This window comes from Cavia porcellus, unplaced genomic scaffold (genome assembly GCF_034190915.1).
Source record: "Cavia porcellus strain 051 isolate PalLab524CR breed Dunkin Hartley unplaced genomic scaffold, mCavPor4.1 scaffold_26, whole genome shotgun sequence".
NCBI lineage: Eukaryota > Metazoa > Chordata > Mammalia > Rodentia > Caviidae > Cavia > Cavia porcellus.
The window spans coordinates 17221723-17243292 of record NW_026947509.1 but is presented as its reverse complement, the minus strand read 5'-3'; the positions used below and the strand labels follow the sequence as shown (position 1 = coordinate 17243292).

The following is a 21570-nucleotide window of genomic DNA, read 5'->3' as shown; positions in this document are numbered from 1 at the left end:
GCAAGAGGGGACTTGTAAGAACAGTTCTAAGAAGGAGCCCCAAAGTGGCATTATTACTAATCTTTGTGACATGAATTTTGAGTCTATAAATTTAAGAACACTGCAAACGACATTACAATTGCAAATAAATGGATGTAGAGAGAAAGCTCCTGAAGTCCCCTGGGAAGGCATAGAATGTGCCACCTGGGGCTCATGCTGGCCTCAGCCCAGCAGCTGATTGGTCCCTACCTTGGCTCCTGCTCAGCCTGAGAGGTGTGTTTGGCTCTGAAAGGTACACTACCAAAGAACATGAACCTTATCAGGTGACTCCATCTTTTTTATTTATTTACTCCATCTTATTTACTATTGTCCAATAAGCTTGGACAACTTTTGGAAGGGGGATACAAAGAGACAGAGTATGAGAAATTACAGTTGTATGAAAGGGATCAACATGTTGTTTTGATACCCTCTCATGCCTTAATTCTTGGATAAAATTCAGTCTTTTATCCCTCCTTCAAAATCTTTTGCTTCGGGGGCTGAGGGTTTAGCTCAGTGGTATAAGCGCCTGCCTTGCAAGCAGGCAGTCCTGAGTTTGATCCCTGGTACGGATAAAAAAGAAAAAGACAAAAAAAAAAAAAATTTTTTTTTTTGCTTCAAGAAAGTCTGCCCCAGTGTCTGAAGTCAAAGGATGATGCTTTTTTTCCAGTAGCCTCTGTCACCTTTACTTAGAGAATTTTTTTTAGATTCGTCTTTCTTTTGTAAGTACCTTTTGGTCCTATGGCCAGTGGATGGAGAGTAAAAGACAATGGGACAAAGGGGAGGGACAGGAGACACCAGCCAAGGGGGAGGTGTGACACATAGGATCTGTCCTTTTTTCTGCAAGAGTTTAGAACAGAGGTTTGGACCTACCCTTAACACGAAAGTTCTACTTACCAATGAGGACACTCAGATAAGAAGAGCAAGAAAAGACAGTGGATGGGGTTTGCCTTGATCCATGGCCAAACAGCAAATAAGCCAAAAAGAGGTCCTAGTCAGTCTTGGTTACTAGGGTATCACTAAAAGAAGCTAAGGGTTTCTAAATGGATTGAGCAACTGGCTGTATCTGCTTCAAAGTATTCTTTAAAGGCCCTGTGTATGCACTCATTACCATAAGGTCAGTATCAAAAGATGAAAAATTTCAGCTGGGTATGGGGGCTTAGCACTCTGAACCTATAGTTCAATATCAAGGCCTTGGGTTCAATCCCCAGTACCAAAATAAATAAATAAATAAATAAATTTCTAATTAGCCAACTAACTATTTTTTGGTGTTAGGGATTGAAGCAAGGGCCTGATGAACACTAAAAAAGATGAAAAAGTCTTAAATCTCAAAAATGTAGTTTTAAAACAAAATTTAATTTCCTTATTCAATTAACAAATTGGTCTCATACCCAAAGAAAATAGATCAGGTCTTTCTATTGAAGACAAAAGAGAACATTAACTTAATTGTTAGTGCTGACACTCTTAAAAACCCAATCTGGCTTAGACCTCTATATTTGCAAATAGTTTTCCTTGTACTTCTTCTCAAACATCAAACCATCTTTAAAAGCATTTTCAGAATGAACTGATTATATAACCAAAATTATCCTGCAATTCTACTGGGATTGCAATAATCCCTAACATGACAAAGAAAATATTCAGAACACACTGCTATTACAAGTGCCTCCTCACAGGAATAAAAAGAAAATAGACACTAAATAGTGTTTAGAGATACAGGCTAAATAAACATAAATTCTTTTTTTGTCTTTTTTCTTTTTATCGGTACCGGAGATCGAACTCACGACTGCCTGCTTACAAGGCAGGTGCATATGCTGCTGAGCTAAATCCCCAGCCCCAATAAACATAAATTCTGAATAAGAACACATGCTTGAAAATTAAAACTTATATATCATATAAGTTATTATAAACATCTTAACTGCCAACAATTTCACCACAGAAGTACCATTAGATCTACCCCTAGGACTCTTAACTAAAAAAAAAAAAAAAAAAGTATGGATATAGCTCAGCAGTGGAGCATGTACTTCACTTGCACAAGGAAGGCCTTAAATTCCATCCCCAGCAATGCCAAAAAATAAAAAATAAAATGAAAAACAAGTAAAGGTCTCTGCTCACTGATTTTGTTGTAAGTTCCACAATAAGAACTATAATTCACTAAACATGCATACTCTACATGTCTTTATATAAGATCATATTCAATCTTTGAATTCCTTTTCCAGGCATTATTAGCCCTATTTTACAAATGAAGAAGCAAAACTTAAAAGAGCTTGAGCAGCTCAATTAAGTTTGCGGTGCCAATAACTAATAGGGTTTGAATACAAACTCAAGATTAATAAGTCTTTTAGCATTTCCCTAATGTGAAAAGGTCGTGTTAAGGATATTATAATTTTCTTTCTGTTGTATGTTTTTGTTACAACTATAATGAGATGAATAGAATTTTAAAATTAGACTAAAAGATATTTAGTTTTGTGTTTCCAAACTAACTTGTACCTCTACCAGAAATTCTAATCTTACATATCTCCCCAGTTAAGAGATAATGAAGCAGGAAAACCAGAGATGGTCATCAATTAAAGAAATTCAAAAAGGTCACATTTCCTGGAGCAGGTAAACTCCCACATGTCACTGGAGGATCAGCTCTAACAGCTTATCATCTGGAAAGAATGTAGAATTATAGAGTAGCTGAGACAAGAAATGGAGATATGAAAGCAACATGCAAAAGAGTTTCTTGCTGATGATCTCGTTAGGTATAATCCTAATGTAAAAAGGAGAAGATAACTGAGAACTTTGAAAGGAAATTATGAAAACAAACTTCCCAGCAAACATTTACTTCAGGCAGAGAACAGGAACACAGGGCATCAAAAGACGCGTAAGGATTTATGGCCTACATTTGAAAATGCACAAAATCCTATTAAAAAAAAGAAAAGGAGGAGAAGGGGAAGGGCCTTGGATACAGCTCAGCAGCATAGCACCTATCTGGCAAGTGCAAGGTACTGACTTCAATTCAGGGCACCAAAATAAATAAATAGAAAGGAGAAGGGGAGGAAGGGAAACAAGAGAACTGTATAAAAAAAGAATTATGATGTGTCATATACTTGTACCAACTCCCCATAAGGAATGTAGTCATTACGTACTGCAAACACATAGTAATCAAAAAATAAAGTGGGAAAAAAAACTGTGATACTGAAGAGCTAGGTATAGTGCCAAATGTGTATAATTCCAGCTCCTTGGAAGGCTGAGGCAGGAGGACCACAAATTCAAGCCCAGCTTGAGTAACTTAGACCTTATCTCAAAAGAAAACCTTAATAAAGAGCTAAAGATGTGGCTCAGTTACAGAGATTGCCTAGCACGCCTATGTTCATTTCCCAGTATGGGGAGGGGGGTGGTATTTAAACTATTAGCTAAATTTATCAATCTAAAGACACGGGAGAGGGAGGAGTTCGATAAAAGCTCTTTTGTGAAAGCAGATTAATGACATGATTACTACTACAGCACACTGACAGGACAAGTCACAGCAGGACCCAAAGGTGACAGCTGTGAGAGGGAAAGCCATCTTTCACAAAGAAACACAGTGGTTATCTCAGACTCGCAATGCTGAATCTTAGAGCAGTAAGAAGAGAGTGCAAAACAGGAAAGAATACATTTTGATTAAGTACATCAATGTCAAATCTTTTTAAAAATTAAGAAAGAAAAAATTTTGTTACAATGGGAGTTTTATCATGTATAAAAAAAATTTTGTTACAATGGGAGTTTTATCATGTATCTAACTTAATAAATTTGGCACTATAATATATTTTTATAAATTGTTTTCTTTGCTGAAAGACGGAATTCACTAAGTAAAAAATAGGGACAGAAACGGTAAGAATGTCGGGTACCATCACAATTTTTAAACTCTAGAAAGTTTTGGAATAGCTGCTACTTCCTTTACTTTACATCCCCCTCACCCTCCTGAAAACTCCACAGCCCTTACCAATACTTCAGACTGTACGTTTATATCAACTTGTTCATTGTGTGTCTTCACCTTTAGAAAACAAACTTCATGAAGGGAGGGACTTCATCTATGTTCACAGCTGTTTCCCCAGTTTCTATCACATAGATGTTCAAGAAACATGACAACGAGTGCAGAGGGAAGGGAGGGTGGGAGTGAGGGGAGGGAAATGGAAAAAGAAGTCGTATCATGTACAAGTACAGATTCTTAGGATAAATGTGATCACTGTGTACATAAGTACTACCCTATTATCTTGTTGTGAAGTCCTGTATAATTTTCATTGTTTTATTCTGTTTTGTCTTGTTTGATTTTATTATATCCAATGGCATGGGCAGTTATTTCAAAGATAAGATATATTATGATAACCATTTTGGATTTACTGTCATCTTATTTTGAAGTCCTTTATTGAGTTCATTGTTTTGTTTTTATTGGTTCTATTCTGATCTGTTTTGTTGATTTTTACTATGTTTGAAGGTACGGGTAGGTATTTTGAAGACAAGAGGCATGGTAACCATTGTTGATTTCCTATTATCTTGTTTTGAAGTCCTATGTCACTTACACTAGTTTGTTTTGATTGGACTTTTTGTTTCATTTTGTTTGGTTTTATTCTTTTTAAAATAAACGTTAAAAAAAAGGTACCAATAAAATCTGATTTTAAAAGTATGACAAAGAGTAAATGAATATATAAAGAATTTACAGATTAAACAGAACCTAGCATATTATTTGAAAAATATAGTTTTGCCTTGAAAATAATCAAAACTAAATCTGTTTTTTGTTTTGTTTTGTTTTGGGTTTTTTCCTGTCTTTTTGAGACAGGGTTTCACTATGCAGTTCAGGCTGGCCTCGAACTCACAGCAATCCTCCTCACAGCAGGCCTCCCAAAGATTATAGGCCTGCACCATCATGCACAGTTCCAAATCTGTTCTTAAACATTATTATTTTTTTAAGTGAACAAGGGGGCAACCTTATTGAGTAGAATTGCTATCTACAATGGTCTATGTTGGTTTTGCACACATACAAAAACATACTCAACAGGATCGCTACCCTTAAGGCAAGTGTAATTTGGTGGTGAACACAGCATGAGTAGGTCCCGTGATTACAAAGGGAGACTGCAGCTGGACAACACTTTAGAGGGATGATACACCACAGCCTCTTCCTCACTGAAGTTCTGAATAGTAGTTCCAAAAGAACAAATATGGACTTCAGTAACCCAGAAATGAGCTTGTAAAAAATACGACTTCAGTGACCATGAGCTAGGCAGTGCACTTGGCACTTTACATGCTAAAAAGACATGACTGAACTCTATTTTTTTTTTTTTTTTGAGTTATGGTTTCACTGTAGTTCAGGCTGGCCTTGAACTCACAGTAATCCTCTTGCCTCAGCCTCCTGAGTACCTAGATTACAGACATGTGTGCCACCCCACCCTATGTATGACCTATGTATGACCTATGTATATTAGGTCCTATGTATATTAAGGTGACCTGTGTATATTAAGGATTAGGAAGAAACAGATGTGGGAAGGTTAACCACTCTAGAGCAGAACTAACATAGCACAGAAGACAAACAGCCAGAGTGACAATATGCAAGGTGTATCTGAGAGGAAGCAGAGGTCCCATTTGACTGCAAGGTATAGGCTGAGAACAAAGGACAAGAGGACATGATACTGGAAAGGAAGTGGGTGAGATTATGAGTCCCAAGTATGCAGTCAAATAGTGTTGTACAGCAATTACGTTGAGGTTACTACAGGGAGTCCTGGGAAGGGACTGACAATGTAGAAAGTACTTTAGGGAAGGAGTGTACCAATAGGCTGTGTGTTAGATGGAGAACTTGCATATACTTGGCTTAGAATATTTTTAAAAGGTGAATACCAGGCAAAGGCATGAAAACTTCCTTATACCTCTACATCTAAGTCATTTCATTTATTTCCACTACTTTTGGTGCTGGCTCTTTGGGTATCAAACGGAGAACCCTGTTTTATGCAGTGATAGTGTAAGAACATTTGACAGGGAGGAGATGAAACAAAGGACAGGGAAACTTATTAAGCAGCTCTTGGAGAAGTCCAAGATGAGGCAGTAAAGATGAGTATTTTCAAAAGTAATTAAAAGAAAAAAAATGGGTGTGAGATACATGACAATTAAGCAATGCATTAACTAGCAAACAAAGGGTATGACAAAAAGAAAAGGCAAAGATAACACCATCTGGCACAAACTACAAGTAGGCAGCCCCTGGGTTTTCCTTTAGGGCCCATTAGACACCTTCCTGGATCGAACACAAACCCTCCTGTCTACTGTACGGAGCTAGAGCTCCCCTGGTCTGCTTCAGACAGCACTGTGGGGAGAACCACCATGATTACTGCTCAGAGACTTTCACTTGTCCAAGATTCAGAGACAGCTGCGAACAGGCTTTCATAAAACACCACTGCTTAGTTCATGCTTCAATCCTAACTTGGAGCGGGAACCCATAGCAGCTAATCTTAAAGTAACTTCTCAGCTCCCAGAGATTCAGTCAAGACCTAACTACCTTAAATAACAGGTGTCAAGGATGAAGATGGCACAGAAGTCACTTCCATTAGGCAGCTTCTCCAAAGACACACCCAACTGCAAGTTTGGGCTGTTGCTTTTCTTCCCACTGGAGGGTGTAAGGTTATACCCTCTCCATATTCTATGTGATGTGATGTAAGCAGAACTGAAGACATCTAAGTAAATACTGTTAATCTAGACAGAGTAAGGGATTAAAACACTCTAAGTATTAGTGATGTGGCTTCATCAGCTTTAGAAATAACACAGAGAGATCTGACTGCCTTTAAAAAAATTATTATAAAATTTACCCAATAATTCGCACTTCACTTATTCACTTATTTGGAACACACACATGCCAGGCATGGAGGCACATGCCTGTAATCCCAGAACCCAGGAGGCTGAGGCAGGATTGCTTCAAGCACTACATAGTAAAACTCTATCTCAAAAATACAACAACAATAACAACGACAACAACAAAACCTCTTTGCCTCCCACACATGTAACAATCTACTTGAAAATTTTAAAAAGCCTACCACCTTGAGTGGGTTTTTTAATTAGTAGCATGAGGTTGGGTCTATGCCACTTTGAATTTTGCAGCACATTTCTTTCATCAAATTTTGATGGTAGAAGTCTTCTGTAAGTCTTAGGCTACAGTCTTAGGCTAATTTAAAGTAAAAGTACTGCAACTTTCTAGCTTCTAGAACTAACCAAATCAATGGTTAGTTGAAAGGATAACTCGTGATAAGAGCTCTCTGTGTTCCAAATCCTTGAACTACGAGGTTCCCTAGCAAAGTGGATTAAGATCTTGACACTGAAATAATCACAGTAGTACACCAGGAGTAGTGCAATAAAATTTCACTTTTTGCCAAGACCTGAAACACTCAAATTCAGCAAACAGACAAATATCTGAAGTCAGGTGGCTGCTAGATCGCAGGCTTCATCTGCATGATGACCTCGGCTATGTTTTCACTCACTGCATGTGTAATGTCATGGTGTAACAGAGATCTAAAGTCCTGTTTCATCAGCTGCTCAAGCTACAGCCCCTTCTCTAGTCTCCCTGACTTTCTAATTCTGCCAAATAAGTCTGCCTATGCCTCACACTGACATGGCCTGAAATTCTTCTTCCATGATGAGAGTCAACAAAACTATTCCTCAGGACAGCATAAGGTTTTCATCTCCTCTGTGAGGGACTTTCTTAAACCCTGTCTGGTGACAATGACACACAGAAGCCACTCAGAAAAATTACTGAATCAGGCAATGAGTGACTTTCTAAGTTGCCCACAATGCATAAGTAACATTTTTCCTTAAAAATCTATAAAATGAAAAGGAATATTTTGATGCTTTTTTACTACAGTAGAAACTGTATTTTTTGGTAATAATATGTCACACTTTTATGTAATAAGAAGTGCAAAGCTTCATACTAAACTTATCTTAGTAAAATTCTTTGTGGATCTGAAAAAGCATACTACCCCTAGACAAGTCTTACTTCTACAAGTCTCTACACCAATGAATAAAACAGACATTTAGTTCTTTATGAGGTTTCTGTGAAAAATTATTTCACTTTATGTGATGGCTAATTGTTTGAACTAACACAACAAAACAGGTACATCCACTGGGCTGGCAAGGTTCTTAAGATCAAGTCCCTCAGAGCCGAAGCTGGGCAATGAAGAACAGTGGCAAAAAAGTGAGAGCAGAGATCAAAAACTGGGGAGACCTGGCGAAGAAAAAACATCCCAGACACTTTTCAGAAGGGGAACCATTATGCATTAATTTCACAGCAAAGGTACCTTTAAGCTTCAAATACATATACTTTCATAGCTGCTACTATTCAGAAAAAAAGCTCATTATATGAGTTTGAGGAAAGAATATTCCATTTAGTTGTAGACTATAACATTAATAGTTTGATAACTTCCTGAACCAGAGACCTTGTTAAAACAAGCAAGAAGATAAATATTGGCTCTCACTCTTTTCTATTAGCTCTATTTAAATGTTTAAAACTTAAAAACTGATATATACATATAGCTCATCGTTGTACAGCTGAAGATATAGCTCGTGGTAGAGTGCGTGCTTGGCACATGTGTGAAAACCTGGTTCAACCCCCAGCACTGGGAGGTGGTGGGGTGCAGCAGCCTTTCTGCTATATTCAAAATATTATACAACCATCACCACTATCTATTTTCAAACTTTGTAATTTTCCTAAACAGCAACTCAATACTCATTAAGCAACATCAAAAATTTTGTCAAGAAGCAAAATCATAGTTTGTAAAGACTCAGTTGTAAATGAAAGTCAAACAGTCTAGTTAAAAAAACAAACAAAACAGAACACTGGGCCAAAGTGCTTCACTAGAAGCTGGACATACAGCTCAGTGGCACAGTGGCTGCCTAGCAAGCGCAAGGTCCTGAGTTAGATTCCTGGTACCAAAGTGCTTCACTAGCTTATCTAATTGTGGTTTAAACATATAAATAAAGAAAACTCAGTTTATTGAGACCTCACTAAAAATGCAACAAAGGAAGCTAGTAACATGAGAGGTAAAGTGATCCTAGAAAGCTTTTCATAGAGTTTATTTCTCATATTTTGTTATCTACTTTTGCATTTTCTCCTAAAGTTACTAGTTTTCTGCAATGATAATGCTGAGTTACAATTCAATGGTTATAAATGGGACTTTAAGAAAAAACAAGAACAAAGGAAAAAGAAAGCTAGTATCCTGTCTGAAGGAAACGGGGTCAAAAAAGTAAAATGTAACTCCAGGAAACTAGCTGGTGGGATCAATATTGGAACTAAGGCAATCTGATTCTGCCCTTTCACCACACCAGGACACCTCAGTGAGCGGAAACAGTTTGGGTATGGCCTGGTGACTTTTTATTCTATTAGTACTCTTTCCTTGATTTTTGTCAAAAATTTCCTTTTCTGGGCATGGGGATTTAGCTCAGCGACATAAGTGTCTGCCTTGCAAGCAGGCAGCAGTCGTGAGTTCGATCTCCGGTACAGATAAAAAGGAAAAAGACAAAAACAAAAAAGCAAACAAAAAATTCCTTTTCTATAACTTAATAGTTTAAAGCTCCATCTAATACCTCCTCTTCTAATTATATTTTAAAATAGTTCCTGTACTCAATTAGACTTTTTAGAGAATTTTTACAATATACTAACAAAAGGAAGATACAGTAAATATAATCTATATTTTATCTCAGAGATGTATGAGGAGAAAAATGAGATTTTCTTATTAGAATGTGACTGATCTTGACTTTATATTTCCTGGGAATATCAGAAATCACAGGATTATTAAAAACAGGTTCCATAATAATGTATACTATATCTAGAGGTATGCAATATATCTTGAAATATAAATATAATGATTAAAAATCATTTTATTCATACACAAAATAAAACTAGTAATGATTAAAAGTTTCTATTAACTTGAATTTTTACCTCATGTTTGAACCCAGGGAAAATTCAGGAAAAAGGCAGCATTTTGTAAATATATTAACCTTTAAAATTTCATTCTACTTTAAAATTCTACTTCTATAATTTACCTCTGCAACTTCTATCCTTTTGGCGAGATCATCAAGAGAAAGAGAGCTATCATCAGAAGGCAGACTCTCCTGCAGACTATAGGATGCTTCTTCAGGAGAAAGATCTTGAAGGAGATCAGAATCATCGTCTTGGTTATCCTCATAGGAAAGAGAATCTTCAGTATCTTTTAAGCATCCTTCCAAAAGGCTATTCAAATAGTCTTCTGTTTCCTTACTGACTCCGTCTTCCTTGTCCCCCTTTTCCTCTGGGGCCATATACACTTCTGGATGCAGTGTACTTAAACCAGATATTTTATTATTTTCACAAAATACATTTTCAGAGCCAGTCTCTGAGTCAGTCTGATTCTGTGGTGATTTTCCATCACTGTCTGTGAGATCAGGTTGCTGCAGCTCATTTAATTTATTTTTCTGAGGCTGGTCTATGAGCAATGCCTTAGAAGCATCCTGAAGAGGCAAATGAAGTTCTTTTCTTTGAGTCTGTGAAAACTTACCCTTGGAAATTAACACAGGAGGTGTACGGTCACAGCCAGGTAAGATCAATGGCTCTATCATTGACTCACTAGAGGGTAACACCGTCGGGGCGTCAGCAATGGTATCTAGTGTGGCCACATCTGGGCAGTCCTCTGTGGGAGCCTCCTGCACGTAGCTGCTGTCCTCACAAGCATTCTCAGCCGAGTCTGGTAGCGACCTGCTCCCCACTGTCTCTGAGGACTGGGCGTGGAGCTCCAGCACGGTGGCGCTGCAGAGTGGCTCCTCCGTGTGGTCCTTCCCTGCAGTTACTGAGAGGCACAGGGAATCTGCCTGGCTGTCCATCTGACTGTGGCCGGCACTGCTCTCCTGGGACTCTTCTTGATGTTGGCTTTCTATACTTGATTCCATGCCAACACAAGTTCTGCTCTCTAAAGATGAAAAAAAACAAGTTGTTTTAACATTCCAAACAATGCTTTGTAGAGAAAGGAAAGGAAGAAATATAAGATACTGTAATAACGTGTAACATGATATTCTAACCCTGTAAATAGAAATTCTGCCAGTTGTATTATAGCAATCTTAGATATTGACTAAATACCTAAAATATTTAGTAAATAATCTTTTACATATAAAAATTAACAGATCACTGAAAAGTTTGTAAACGTGCATAGATGAGTACTGTATTTGAATGTAATTTCTCAAAGGTTTGAAAGATATCTCGAACACTTTGGTTTTCTACATTTAAATAAATACATCTATTGGCATTTTAGTTTAAACTAAGTTTGAAAAATTATTTTAAATATATTTAAGACATAGCATAGGCCGAGCCACTGGGGTATGTCTGTAATCCCAGCATTACATTCAGAGGAGGCAGATCTCAAGTTTGAGGCCAGCCTGGGTAACTTAGCAAGACCAGGTATCAAAATAAAATAGATAAAGAAAGAGAGAGAGAGAGAGAGAGAGAGAGTGAGAGAAAGAGAGAGAGAGACAGAGACAGAGACAGACAGAGATAGAGACAGAGACAGACAGAGATAGAGACAGAGGAAGAGGCAGGCAGGCCAGAAATAAAAAGACAGCTCAGTGTAAAGGTCCTGGGTTCAAAACCCAGTACAGAAGAAGAAACAAAATAAAACAACAGCAGCAACAAAAAATCATGGTATGGAAAGTAAATATCTCTACAAGAACCTGAGCAATATATTTATATTCAAAATGTAAGAAAATATTGGTCTGAGAGGCTGGGAATGAAGCTGAGTGGTAGTGTGTCTGCCCAGCATGTGGAGGGTCCTGAGTTTAATCTCTAGTGAAACACACACACACACACACACACACACACACACACACACAGAAAGAGAAAACTGATCTGGTCTTCTAACACTAAAAGGACAATAGTCTGCTGTGTTCAAATTTGAAGATATGTGTTTACTTTGGCAGCACATATACTAACCTAGAATAATACAGAGAAGAATTAGCATGGCTCCTCTTTCACAAGGATGACATGCAAAGTTATGAAGTATTCCATATATTACATGTACCAACTCCCTGCAAAGAACGTAACCACATGTACTGCAATGTGTACTAATAAAAATTAAGGGGCTGAGTCAGGAGGATTGTAATGAATTGGAGGCCAGCGTGGCCTCCATAGAGAATTCAAAGCAAGCCTGGACTATACAGGAAGACCCCGTCTCAAACAAAACAAAACAAAAACAAACCTGTAAAACAAATGTAAACATAGTATCCTTAATAAATGTCTTCAAATTACTGAAAACTTCTTAAAGCAAGACAATAAAGAATAACAACAAAAAGAGTAAGTTTTAGCAAACTACAGAAATAGGTTTGAATTTTGATATTGGTTTCAGTTTACTCAAAATAAAATTAACTTAAAATATTATCTTTCACTTTAAAACTGCAGTTAAAAAATCTTCACATAAGCAAGGCATGGTGGCACACGCTTGTAACACCAGCTGTCAAGAGACTGAGGTAGGAGGATTGCTGTGAGTTTGAGGCCAGCTTTGCCTATAATAGGCCTTTTGCCTATAATTTGCCTATAATTTGCCTATAATGAGGCCAGACTAAACTACATAGAGACTCTGTCAAAAACAAAAAAACCACGTCATGTAAATAATGAATTGAATGGAAATTGCACTGATTGGTAGATAAAAGAGTTAAGCTTGCTCATCCTCAGCTGAGTTTAGCATCTTAGCTAATTAGTCTTAACTTCTTACTGGGCACATTGCTTAATCTAAAAAATAACAGCCCAATGGTAAAGAATGACAGGCTAATAATTTTAATCCATTTTTAATCATTGACATTGCTTATTGACAGGGGCTGGGGATTTAGCTCAGCGGCATAGATGCCTGTCTTGCAAGTGTGTGGTCGTGAGTTCGATTCCTGGTACTGATAAAAGAGAAAAAGACTTGGGGCTGGGGATTTAGCTCAGCGGCATAAGCACCTGCCTTGCAAGCAGGCAGTCGTGAGTTCGATCCCTGGTACCGGTAAAAAGGAAAAACACACGCAAAAATCACAGACATTGCTTATTGACAATTGAGACTCATATTACAGCAAAGAAAAGGCATTTCTTAAAAACAATCTTCACATTTCAGAGAATCAGGGCCCATGCCTGACACCCCAAAGTCTGGAATGCTGTTAATAGAGTTTATGGCACCTCTTCTCATTGAGAAAGGAGAAGAGGCTGCCTTCTGGAAGGATCTGACATCCCTTTTTTCTCTCTGCTCAAAACACTCACTCCAAGTTTAGGAGACTTCAACAAAAAGCACAGACATTTCATTTCCCATAGGTCCTTGGCTTTGTCACTGAGCTTGCTGGGCTGCCCCTCTGTTTAGACCGAGAGATCCAGGATAAGGCGGGCTGTAGTCAGATGGAAAAGGGGCCGTGCCTCTCTTCCACAAGTTTCAGGACCAAAAGGGTGCAACTTAACCTTCACTGTCAACCTGACCCTTAGAAAAGTGACTAGGACACGGGGCCACTGGACTCCACTGATGTTCCCAGCTGCGGGTACTGTTGGGAGAGTGAGATCCCTGGGGGTGCAATGTGGGTGTTGTTCCCTTGCTCTGATTCGCAGTCTCCATCAAGTGAGCAATTCTGCTCCACCACATCCATACACTGTTGCAATATCCCTAACTTGCCTTGTAAGAGAAAAAGGAGACAAAGATTTGAAAAAAACCAGTTATTTTATAGGGCTACTTGATAACAGTATCATCACCTTCTGGGCCAATCACCTGCACCACCTGATAGTTCATCTTCAATATCAGGGCACTCGGGCTCAATAACATAAAGCTTAGCAATATAAACTAGTAATAAAATCAAGCAGCAGGAAAGAAAATCACCCTGAAATATATTTATCTTTATTTTCTGGTTTTTACAATAACAAATTTAGTTAGAAAACAGTTTCTAAACATCTTTTGTCATAAGACCCAAGGTGGTATAAAATCCGTTATACGGCCAGGGATATAGCTCAGTGGCACAGTGCCTGCTTGGCATGGCAAGCTTGAGGTTGTGAGTTCAATTCTCAGTATCAAAAAACAAAACAAACAAATATTATTAAGTGCTTTAGAAATATATATACACAAATTAAAGTACATCAGATATTAGTAAACCAGAAAGGATGGAAGGGTAAGTTGTAATAGCTAAATTATCAAGACAGAACTTTTAATAATCTAGATTTGCAGAACAGATTACTATTAAGGTCCATTCAACAACTGTTTCTTCAAACAGAAAAGGATGTTTAAGTACACCAAAACCAATTCCATTTCAGGACATTTTTGTACAGCATTTTTAAAAAATATATTTTGTTAGGTATGTATAGCTATCTACTGAAAACATGGAAATGATCTTACGTTCTTATAAGAATTTAGATTTTATAGTTTCTACCACTAGATATCTAAAAAATAGAATTATACAACATAAAAAAATCTTGCTTTGCTATTTTTCTAGGAGGATACATAAAAAAATGTAAATGCAAAAAGATTCCTCCATAGCAATTCAGATGTAACACAAAATATCACAAGGACACAGCATTTTTACATTTCTAACTTATTTAAAAGCATACCTGACTCTTTGGCCGTAGCTCCTTTTGCCTTTGATTCCTCAGACACTATTAACTGGGTAAAGCATTTTCCTCCCAGAGATTTTTCTATAGCTTCTATCTAAAAAATTTTAAAACAAAAATTATTTTTAAATTGTTGAATTAAATCAGAAAGTTGAAGATAACACGAGAAAGGTTTCTTTATTTTCTAAAACATTCCATACAACAGGCATATGACACTAATATTTTCCCCATTAAGTATTTTCAAAAGAAACTCTTACCTTATGTTTTGATAAAAGAGGACTGTAGAAAAAAAGAAAGAAAAAAACTGTAAAAAGTATAGTATGCTTCCATACAAATGTCACTGAAATGACTATGAAAAATACTCAGCTTCTCTGGACTCTAATATTAGCACAGAACATTTCCACAGCTGAAACATTACCACTGGCTTACCTAGTTCAAAGTGCAGCTATATCATGTGTTAATCTTCTTAAAAGCCAATTACTATTGAAAACTCCCAAAGAAGCTACAAACACTGAAATCTTATAGTAAAAAAACCAAATGTTAACCTTTTGCTAACAAGCCATTTAAAGACTATTTCACACATTTTTTTTTTAAATTTTATGTGATATTCTAAAGCAAATTATGGTGGAAGATAATTTTGTTGAAATGATTCATCAAAACAATTATTTAAAAAGTAACTCTTGAATATTAAATTTTAGGGGATAATTAACAGCATTTATATATTCAACAAAGGCCTAAGGAAAAATACGCACAATCACTTCATTATTTATAATATCCAAAACCCAGGAACAACCCAAATGTCTATTAAAAATAGAGCAGCCAAATAAATTACTGCAGTCATACGATAGTCTGTATTACAGTACAGCACAGGCAACTTCATTACACACAACAGTATGCAACACATATATACAAAAAGCTAGATGCAACAATCAAATTGCATATGAAATTACAGAGTTAGGCAACTCAGAGAGTGGTGACCACAGGTCAAATGGGCTTGACACTGAATGAGAGCCTTCCAGGAGGCCAGAATGGTCTGTATCTTGGATCATGCCAGAGTGACCATCATATGGACCCATACGTATATGGAAAAATTCATCAGGCTTTTACACTTAAGTATATTAACAAAGAAGTATCTTTTTTTTTTTTAATTAAAGGAGAAAAAAAAACAGAAAAAGGGTACAAGTAATACAAAATTTAAAAAATAAACAGTAAGAAATCACTAGTTAATAGATTACATATTCTCATCTTAGAAATAGTTATTCAAGTTACAAAACTGAAGCATATAGAGTGGACTTTCAAACAGTGAGAGTGCAAACAGTTTTGTTCAATGATCCAAAAAAACTCAGTAATATGGTTATCTATCTTATACACTTAAACATATAACAAGCAAGTATCTTTAAATATTATAAAATTTTATGAACAATAATTGGTACAATTTTCTGAAGATACTATGCTCATCTTACATTCAGTAAATATTTATTAAATACTTGAAACACTTGTAACACATTAAGAAGGTAATTCCAGAAGAAACGGATGAAAGATATTTACGTTATTTTACAAAGTTGTTTTTACAAAAAAAATCTTTAAATGATTTCATTATTTTAAAATGCTATCTAGTGGAAAGTTAATCCACTTAGCATGTTTAGAAATTAAGTTGTAATTCAAAATCCCTGAAACTATTGTTTCAAAGGTTCAAATTCACTAACACAAGAAAACTTTGATCAGGAGAGCTGAATGAATATTCACCTTGAGTCCAAGAATCTTTCTTCAAAGACCACCTCCAAAACAATAAAATTTCCAAGAAAGTTCTCTATCTTCTGTCTGACTTAAACAATAATTATTTGTAACTTTTTCAAATGTTAACAAATAAAGCTCTAGTTTTTATGTTTGTGAAAGAGGAAGTGGAAAAGCTATCAAAGAACAGTCAATCTTCAGGCTTATGGGATTTTTGGGGGGTTTTTTGAGACTGTCTCACTATGCAGTTCAGATTGGCATTGAGCTCACTTTGTAGCCTAGGCTGGCCTGGAACTCAGAGATCCTCCTGCTTCAGCTTCCGAAATGCTGAGATTACAAGAGTGCGCCACCAGGCCCAGTTGTCTTTTAGCTCTTGTATTGAGGAATGATTACCTAAAGCCCAGAAATCTGTGCTAGGTTAAATACTATCACAACTCCTCACCTTAAGAACTCTGAGTCATCAAGTAAATAATTTTTTAAAAAACTAAGTGTGAGGCTAGGTATGGTGGTGCACACCTGTAATCCCCAGTTCTTGGGAGGCTGAGGCAGGAGGATGTGGTGAGATTGAGGCCAGCCTGGGGCTATGTGAGTCCAAAGTCATCCTGAACTGCATAGTGAGAGCCTGTCTCAACAACAAAACAATGTGGCAAATGCAAGGTCCTGAGTTTGATTTCTAGTACAAAAAGAAACAAATAAACAATCCAAAAAAAACCCCAAATAACAACAAAGAAACTGTGCTATTATCATTATAATTTAGTTTGAGAAATCCATTTGATACAAGTAAAGCAATTACATTTCAACTGGTAAATGTAGCTTTCCATCTGAAGTATTCTGGTTAAATATGGTACTATATTTCCCAGAATTAGATTACTCTTTAAAATGGTATGTTTTCTCTGTAACACACAAATATTAACAAGCAGGTAGAATAAAAGTCTTAACAGAATGACTACTTCCTTAGACAAAAGGATACTGAAATTAGGAGTTATACTTTAAGCTGGGCGTGGTGGCACATACCTGTAATCCCAGCACTTGGGAGGCTGAGGCAGGAGGATCATTTCAAGCTCAAAACCAGCCTGGGCTACAAAGTGAGCTCAAGACCAGCCTAAGCTATATAGTGAGACTCTGTCTCAAAAAGACAAAGCTAAACTTTTGCTGAGTTCAGTGCAAGAAAAAGAGAAATGTTAAGAAAGGAACCCCATTCTTTTATTATATTCATTTTAATTTCTCTGGCTGGAAACATAAAAAAAAATACAGAAATGGATCTTGTATTTCAATACTCAAAATTCTACTCCAACTCAATATAAGTAAAATCTAACATACTTACTCTTGATGTGTTGAGCAAAATTTAGCAAGCTGTTCAAAATCTTCACCATTAAATCCTTTTTCTGAATTCCTTAGAGGTATAACTGTATGTGGTTGTACAGTTTTCCATTTTGCTTCTAAATTTAAAATATTTGTTAGTCACTGACCTTTACAAAGCACATTTAGAAAGGAAAAAAACAGTTCACTGGTGGCACTGATAAAAATTAATATGCAACATTGTCTTCTCGAACAACCCGAAAGTTAACACAGAAATAGCTAAGTGATTACTTTGCAGTGTAAGTAAATATCATCCCAGAGACTAAATTACCCAATAGGGCACGCAGTGTGAACGGGAGAAATGCAAATAGATGCAAGCATTCATTTCTTGGCACTGATAGGAAGAGCAAAATACAAAGAGAAAAGAATTTTCTCACAGCAAAATAGAGTGTGATAAAAATGCTACATTCTAACAACAACAACAAAAAAGCTACATTCTTTGCAACTCTTCCACCCCCAACCTTGTAATAATGGAAATCAAACCCAAGGCTTCCTGCATGGTAGATTAAGTAAGTGCTCTACCTTGACTACACACTCAGTCGCACACTTTGCCTTATCAACTTGACTGTGGAAATGTCAATTTTCTAACAAAACCAGGTCAAATATTTGAAACTTCTAGGTAGCAAGTTGTTAAGACTGCTGATAGCTCCATATTCTACTCACCCCACTGTTGTTGAATGGCAGAAAGATTTGCCAGCAACTGCTCATGATACAATCGTTCAAGCTGAATAAATTTCATCGCTCTCTCATCTGAACAGACAATTTGAGGAAAACAGAAATCCAGACTACTGACATTAAACCCCATGTTAAAACATTCACCTGATCAAAACTGAGGTGACTCTAGCTATTTTTAAACTTAAATATATGTACAGTAAGGTTTCTTGGTTTTGATGTAGACTTTACTGTAGCATGATCTACAGTAGCTACTTGAGTCCTATACCATTAGTAAACAGAAATTAAGAGGTTTTAATGCTCACAGATGGCCTGTTTGCTAGTGTATTTCTAGCAAAATCAACTAAAGAGTATTTAATTAGAAACAGGACCACAAGGAATTTTGGAGTCTGCGTGTTGTCATTTTTTTATCTCTCCTTAAATGACTTTCTGCTGAACAACTCTGATTGTTTCGCCCAGCATCTGTCTCTGGTTTTAACCCACCTTTTTCCTTGTTTCCCACTGACTGCTTTTATCCTCACAAGACCAAAGGATCACCTGTCTAAACAAGGACAAAGCAAAAATTACACTGATCTTCTGAAAAAAGTTAACTGACTTGCTTGCACAATAATTTTCATAATTATGTGACTCCACTCAGCTGTGGATCTTACTATGAATTTCTGTATTCCCATCTGTATCACACAAATGCGCACCTTGGGAGTTCAAGGCGCACAGTTTAGCTATCTCTCTATGGGCAATGTTCTAAATACTGACCCAGAAAAAAAAGAGAAAAACTCAGTTTACGTTTCTGTTCTTCTCACAGACACTCAGAGGTCAGCTCTCCCTCTCAGTCATGGTCTTAAAGACATTCTCCAGGATCATAAAACAGGCCCAGGAAAGGGAGGAACAATTCTTTTCTCCTCTGCCCATGATATAGAAGTACCAATGTCTCTCAGACTTTATAGAACACAAAAATTATCTGAAAAACTTGTGAAAATACAGATTCATGGGTCTGACCTCTTCTCTCCAAGTTTTGATACTGAGGCCTATGAACTTCATTTCTAAGATTCTGGTACAGCTGGTCTACACGATTAGAAAGAAAAGTACATTACATTAATGGGGGAAAAATAGATGCTTAGAACACATTTTGTCTAAAGAGTACAGTGGTACCTTAGTACTTGTCACTAATAGATTCTGGTCTTTTTGAGTCAGAGTCTCCCTATGCAATTCAGGCTGGACTTGAGCTTACTTTGTAGCCCAGGCTGGTCTTGAACTTGCAACCATCTTCCTACTTCAGCCTCCTGAGTGCTGGGATTACAGGGATTATGCTCCACTGCAGCAGCTGTCTTAGCATGAGATTTGTACAATGAAAATTCACCCACCAATGTATGTATTCCTTACAATATATCCTTATTCCTAAGCAATCCTTATATGTACCTATAAGATAGTCATAGAATTTACTGTGTAGTATATGTGACGTGCTCTGGATTTGTGGATCTGCTTAATTTAAGAGAAAGATAATCTTGTAGATTTGTGTATTTTGTCTTTCAGCAACAATTGCTGCCCTCCACTCTGAACACAAATATTTAATTTTGGTAAAAATAGGGTATATTTATGGAAGGTCAAGTTTGGATGGTTCTAGAAAAACTTCTGGAATAACAGATATTTCATGTACCTTGTTTTCTGATATTGTTATAATGGTACATACAACTATTAAACCTCAATGAAAGCAGTGAGTCATACATTTGTAAAAAATACAATCTGTACATTTTATTATATAAATCTCAATTTTAAACAATGGATTACTCTCTAAGAGTTGTATGAATTTCTTCCTACAGTTAAAAGGATACAGTCTTCTTCCTGGAAATATGACTCTGCTATCTGTTAAGAATAAACAAACAAAGGATATTAAATTACTATTTGGGTAAAAAAAAAAACAAATTTGCAAGAAATCAAGCTCTTAATTCTGTTTCTGATATGAAATGAAGAAAATTCTTATTAAACTACACTAACCAGTTTAGAAGAATTTTGTGGGCATAGGGCACAATTCTAAAGTCTTCCTCATCTCAAGCAAAGCAAGCACAGGCATTCTTTGGAATTACACAACTGCACTCTTTCTATTCTAACTCCAAGTCATAGCAAATTTCTCTTATTCACTAGCGTTTAGAAGCTCAAAGAATGAGAAAAATGCTACAGAGGATTACAACAGTACAACATGAGTAAAGAGATTATTCTCTTATTTGTGAATCAAGAAAGCAGAAGTACGTCATGGCATTTAAGACCTCTACATACCCTTCGCTTCATTCCTTGTTTATGAGCTACCAGCCAAATACCCATGAGACACTGGCTCTTTGGTTGTTTCATATTTTAAAAACTGATCAGGCCAAACGCTAATAGCTGAATAATGATGACTGGAATATGCGGAGAGCTGCAGATGATAAAGGACACCAGACTGAGACTAGAGATTCATGAACTCATCCTAGCAAAGGCCTGTCTCAGGAGATTCATTCTAACGTACCTTTAAATTTAAAAATTCTTTGAACTGGGCAAAGTTTCTGGCCTCAGCAACTACAGTTATGGGGTTGGCACTTAACAAAAGAGGAGTAGGAAAGCAACACATCTGTGAGAAAAACCAAGGTTCCATTTTGTACATCTTAAATTTGAAATGCCCTGGATACTTAAGGGTCGAGTCCAGGGGAAAAAACTGGATGAAACATATCAGATGAAATCACCTACAAAGTTAGAGTAGAATGAGAAGAAATTTAAAAATTGAACCCTCAAGCATTCAATGTTGAGAAAATTAGTGAAATTCAATAACTCAGCAGATGTGCCTGAGAAGGCTCAGCCAGTGAGGAGATAAACACCAAGAATGAGCGGTCCCTTAAAAAGTAAATCAAAAAATATATCAGCCATGCATGGCTGTAATTGTAGCTATTCAGGAGGCTGAAGCAGGAAGATCACCAGTTTGAGAACACCAGCTTGGGCAACTTAACAAGATCTTGTCTTAAAATAAAAAAAGTTGGACAAGTGGCTCAGCAGCAGAGTGCTTGCCTACCACATGCAAAGCAGTGGCTTTAATTCTCAGTACCACAAAGAAAGAGAAAGGAAAGGATTTGATTCCAAGCAGCTGGTCATGTAGCTCAAAAGTTAATCATGTGACATAAGGTTCAAACCCCAGGAGCAACAACAAGACAACAAAGGGAAAATGCTTCAAAAAAGATTATGTGATCCATTGGTCAAAGTGT

At 36.7% G+C, this 21570-nt stretch overlaps 1 protein-coding gene and 1 non-coding gene across 2 annotated transcripts in view; one reads left to right on the top strand and one right to left on the bottom strand.

Moving 5' to 3' along the window:
- The window catches only part of Cnst (consortin, connexin sorting protein), an 84433-nt gene that overhangs the window by 13052 nt on the left and 49811 nt on the right, over positions 1–21570 (bottom strand). Inside the window, exons 4-9 of the mRNA XM_005005605.4 lie at positions 20176–20206; positions 18338–18424; positions 17640–17754; positions 14839–14860; positions 14582–14678; positions 10048–10946 (exon numbers count right to left, since the gene is read on the bottom strand). Of these exons, the coding sequence (XP_005005662.3) occupies positions 10048–10946; positions 14582–14678; positions 14839–14860; positions 17640–17754; positions 18338–18424; positions 20176–20206 (1251 nt within the window). The remainder of the gene's footprint in view (positions 1–10047; positions 10947–14581; positions 14679–14838; positions 14861–17639; positions 17755–18337; positions 18425–20175; positions 20207–21570) is intronic.
- LOC111758194 (U6 spliceosomal RNA) lies at positions 11931–12040 on the top strand. Its single transcript, XR_002792417.1, has one exon. It is a non-coding gene; the product is annotated as a U6 spliceosomal RNA (small nuclear RNA).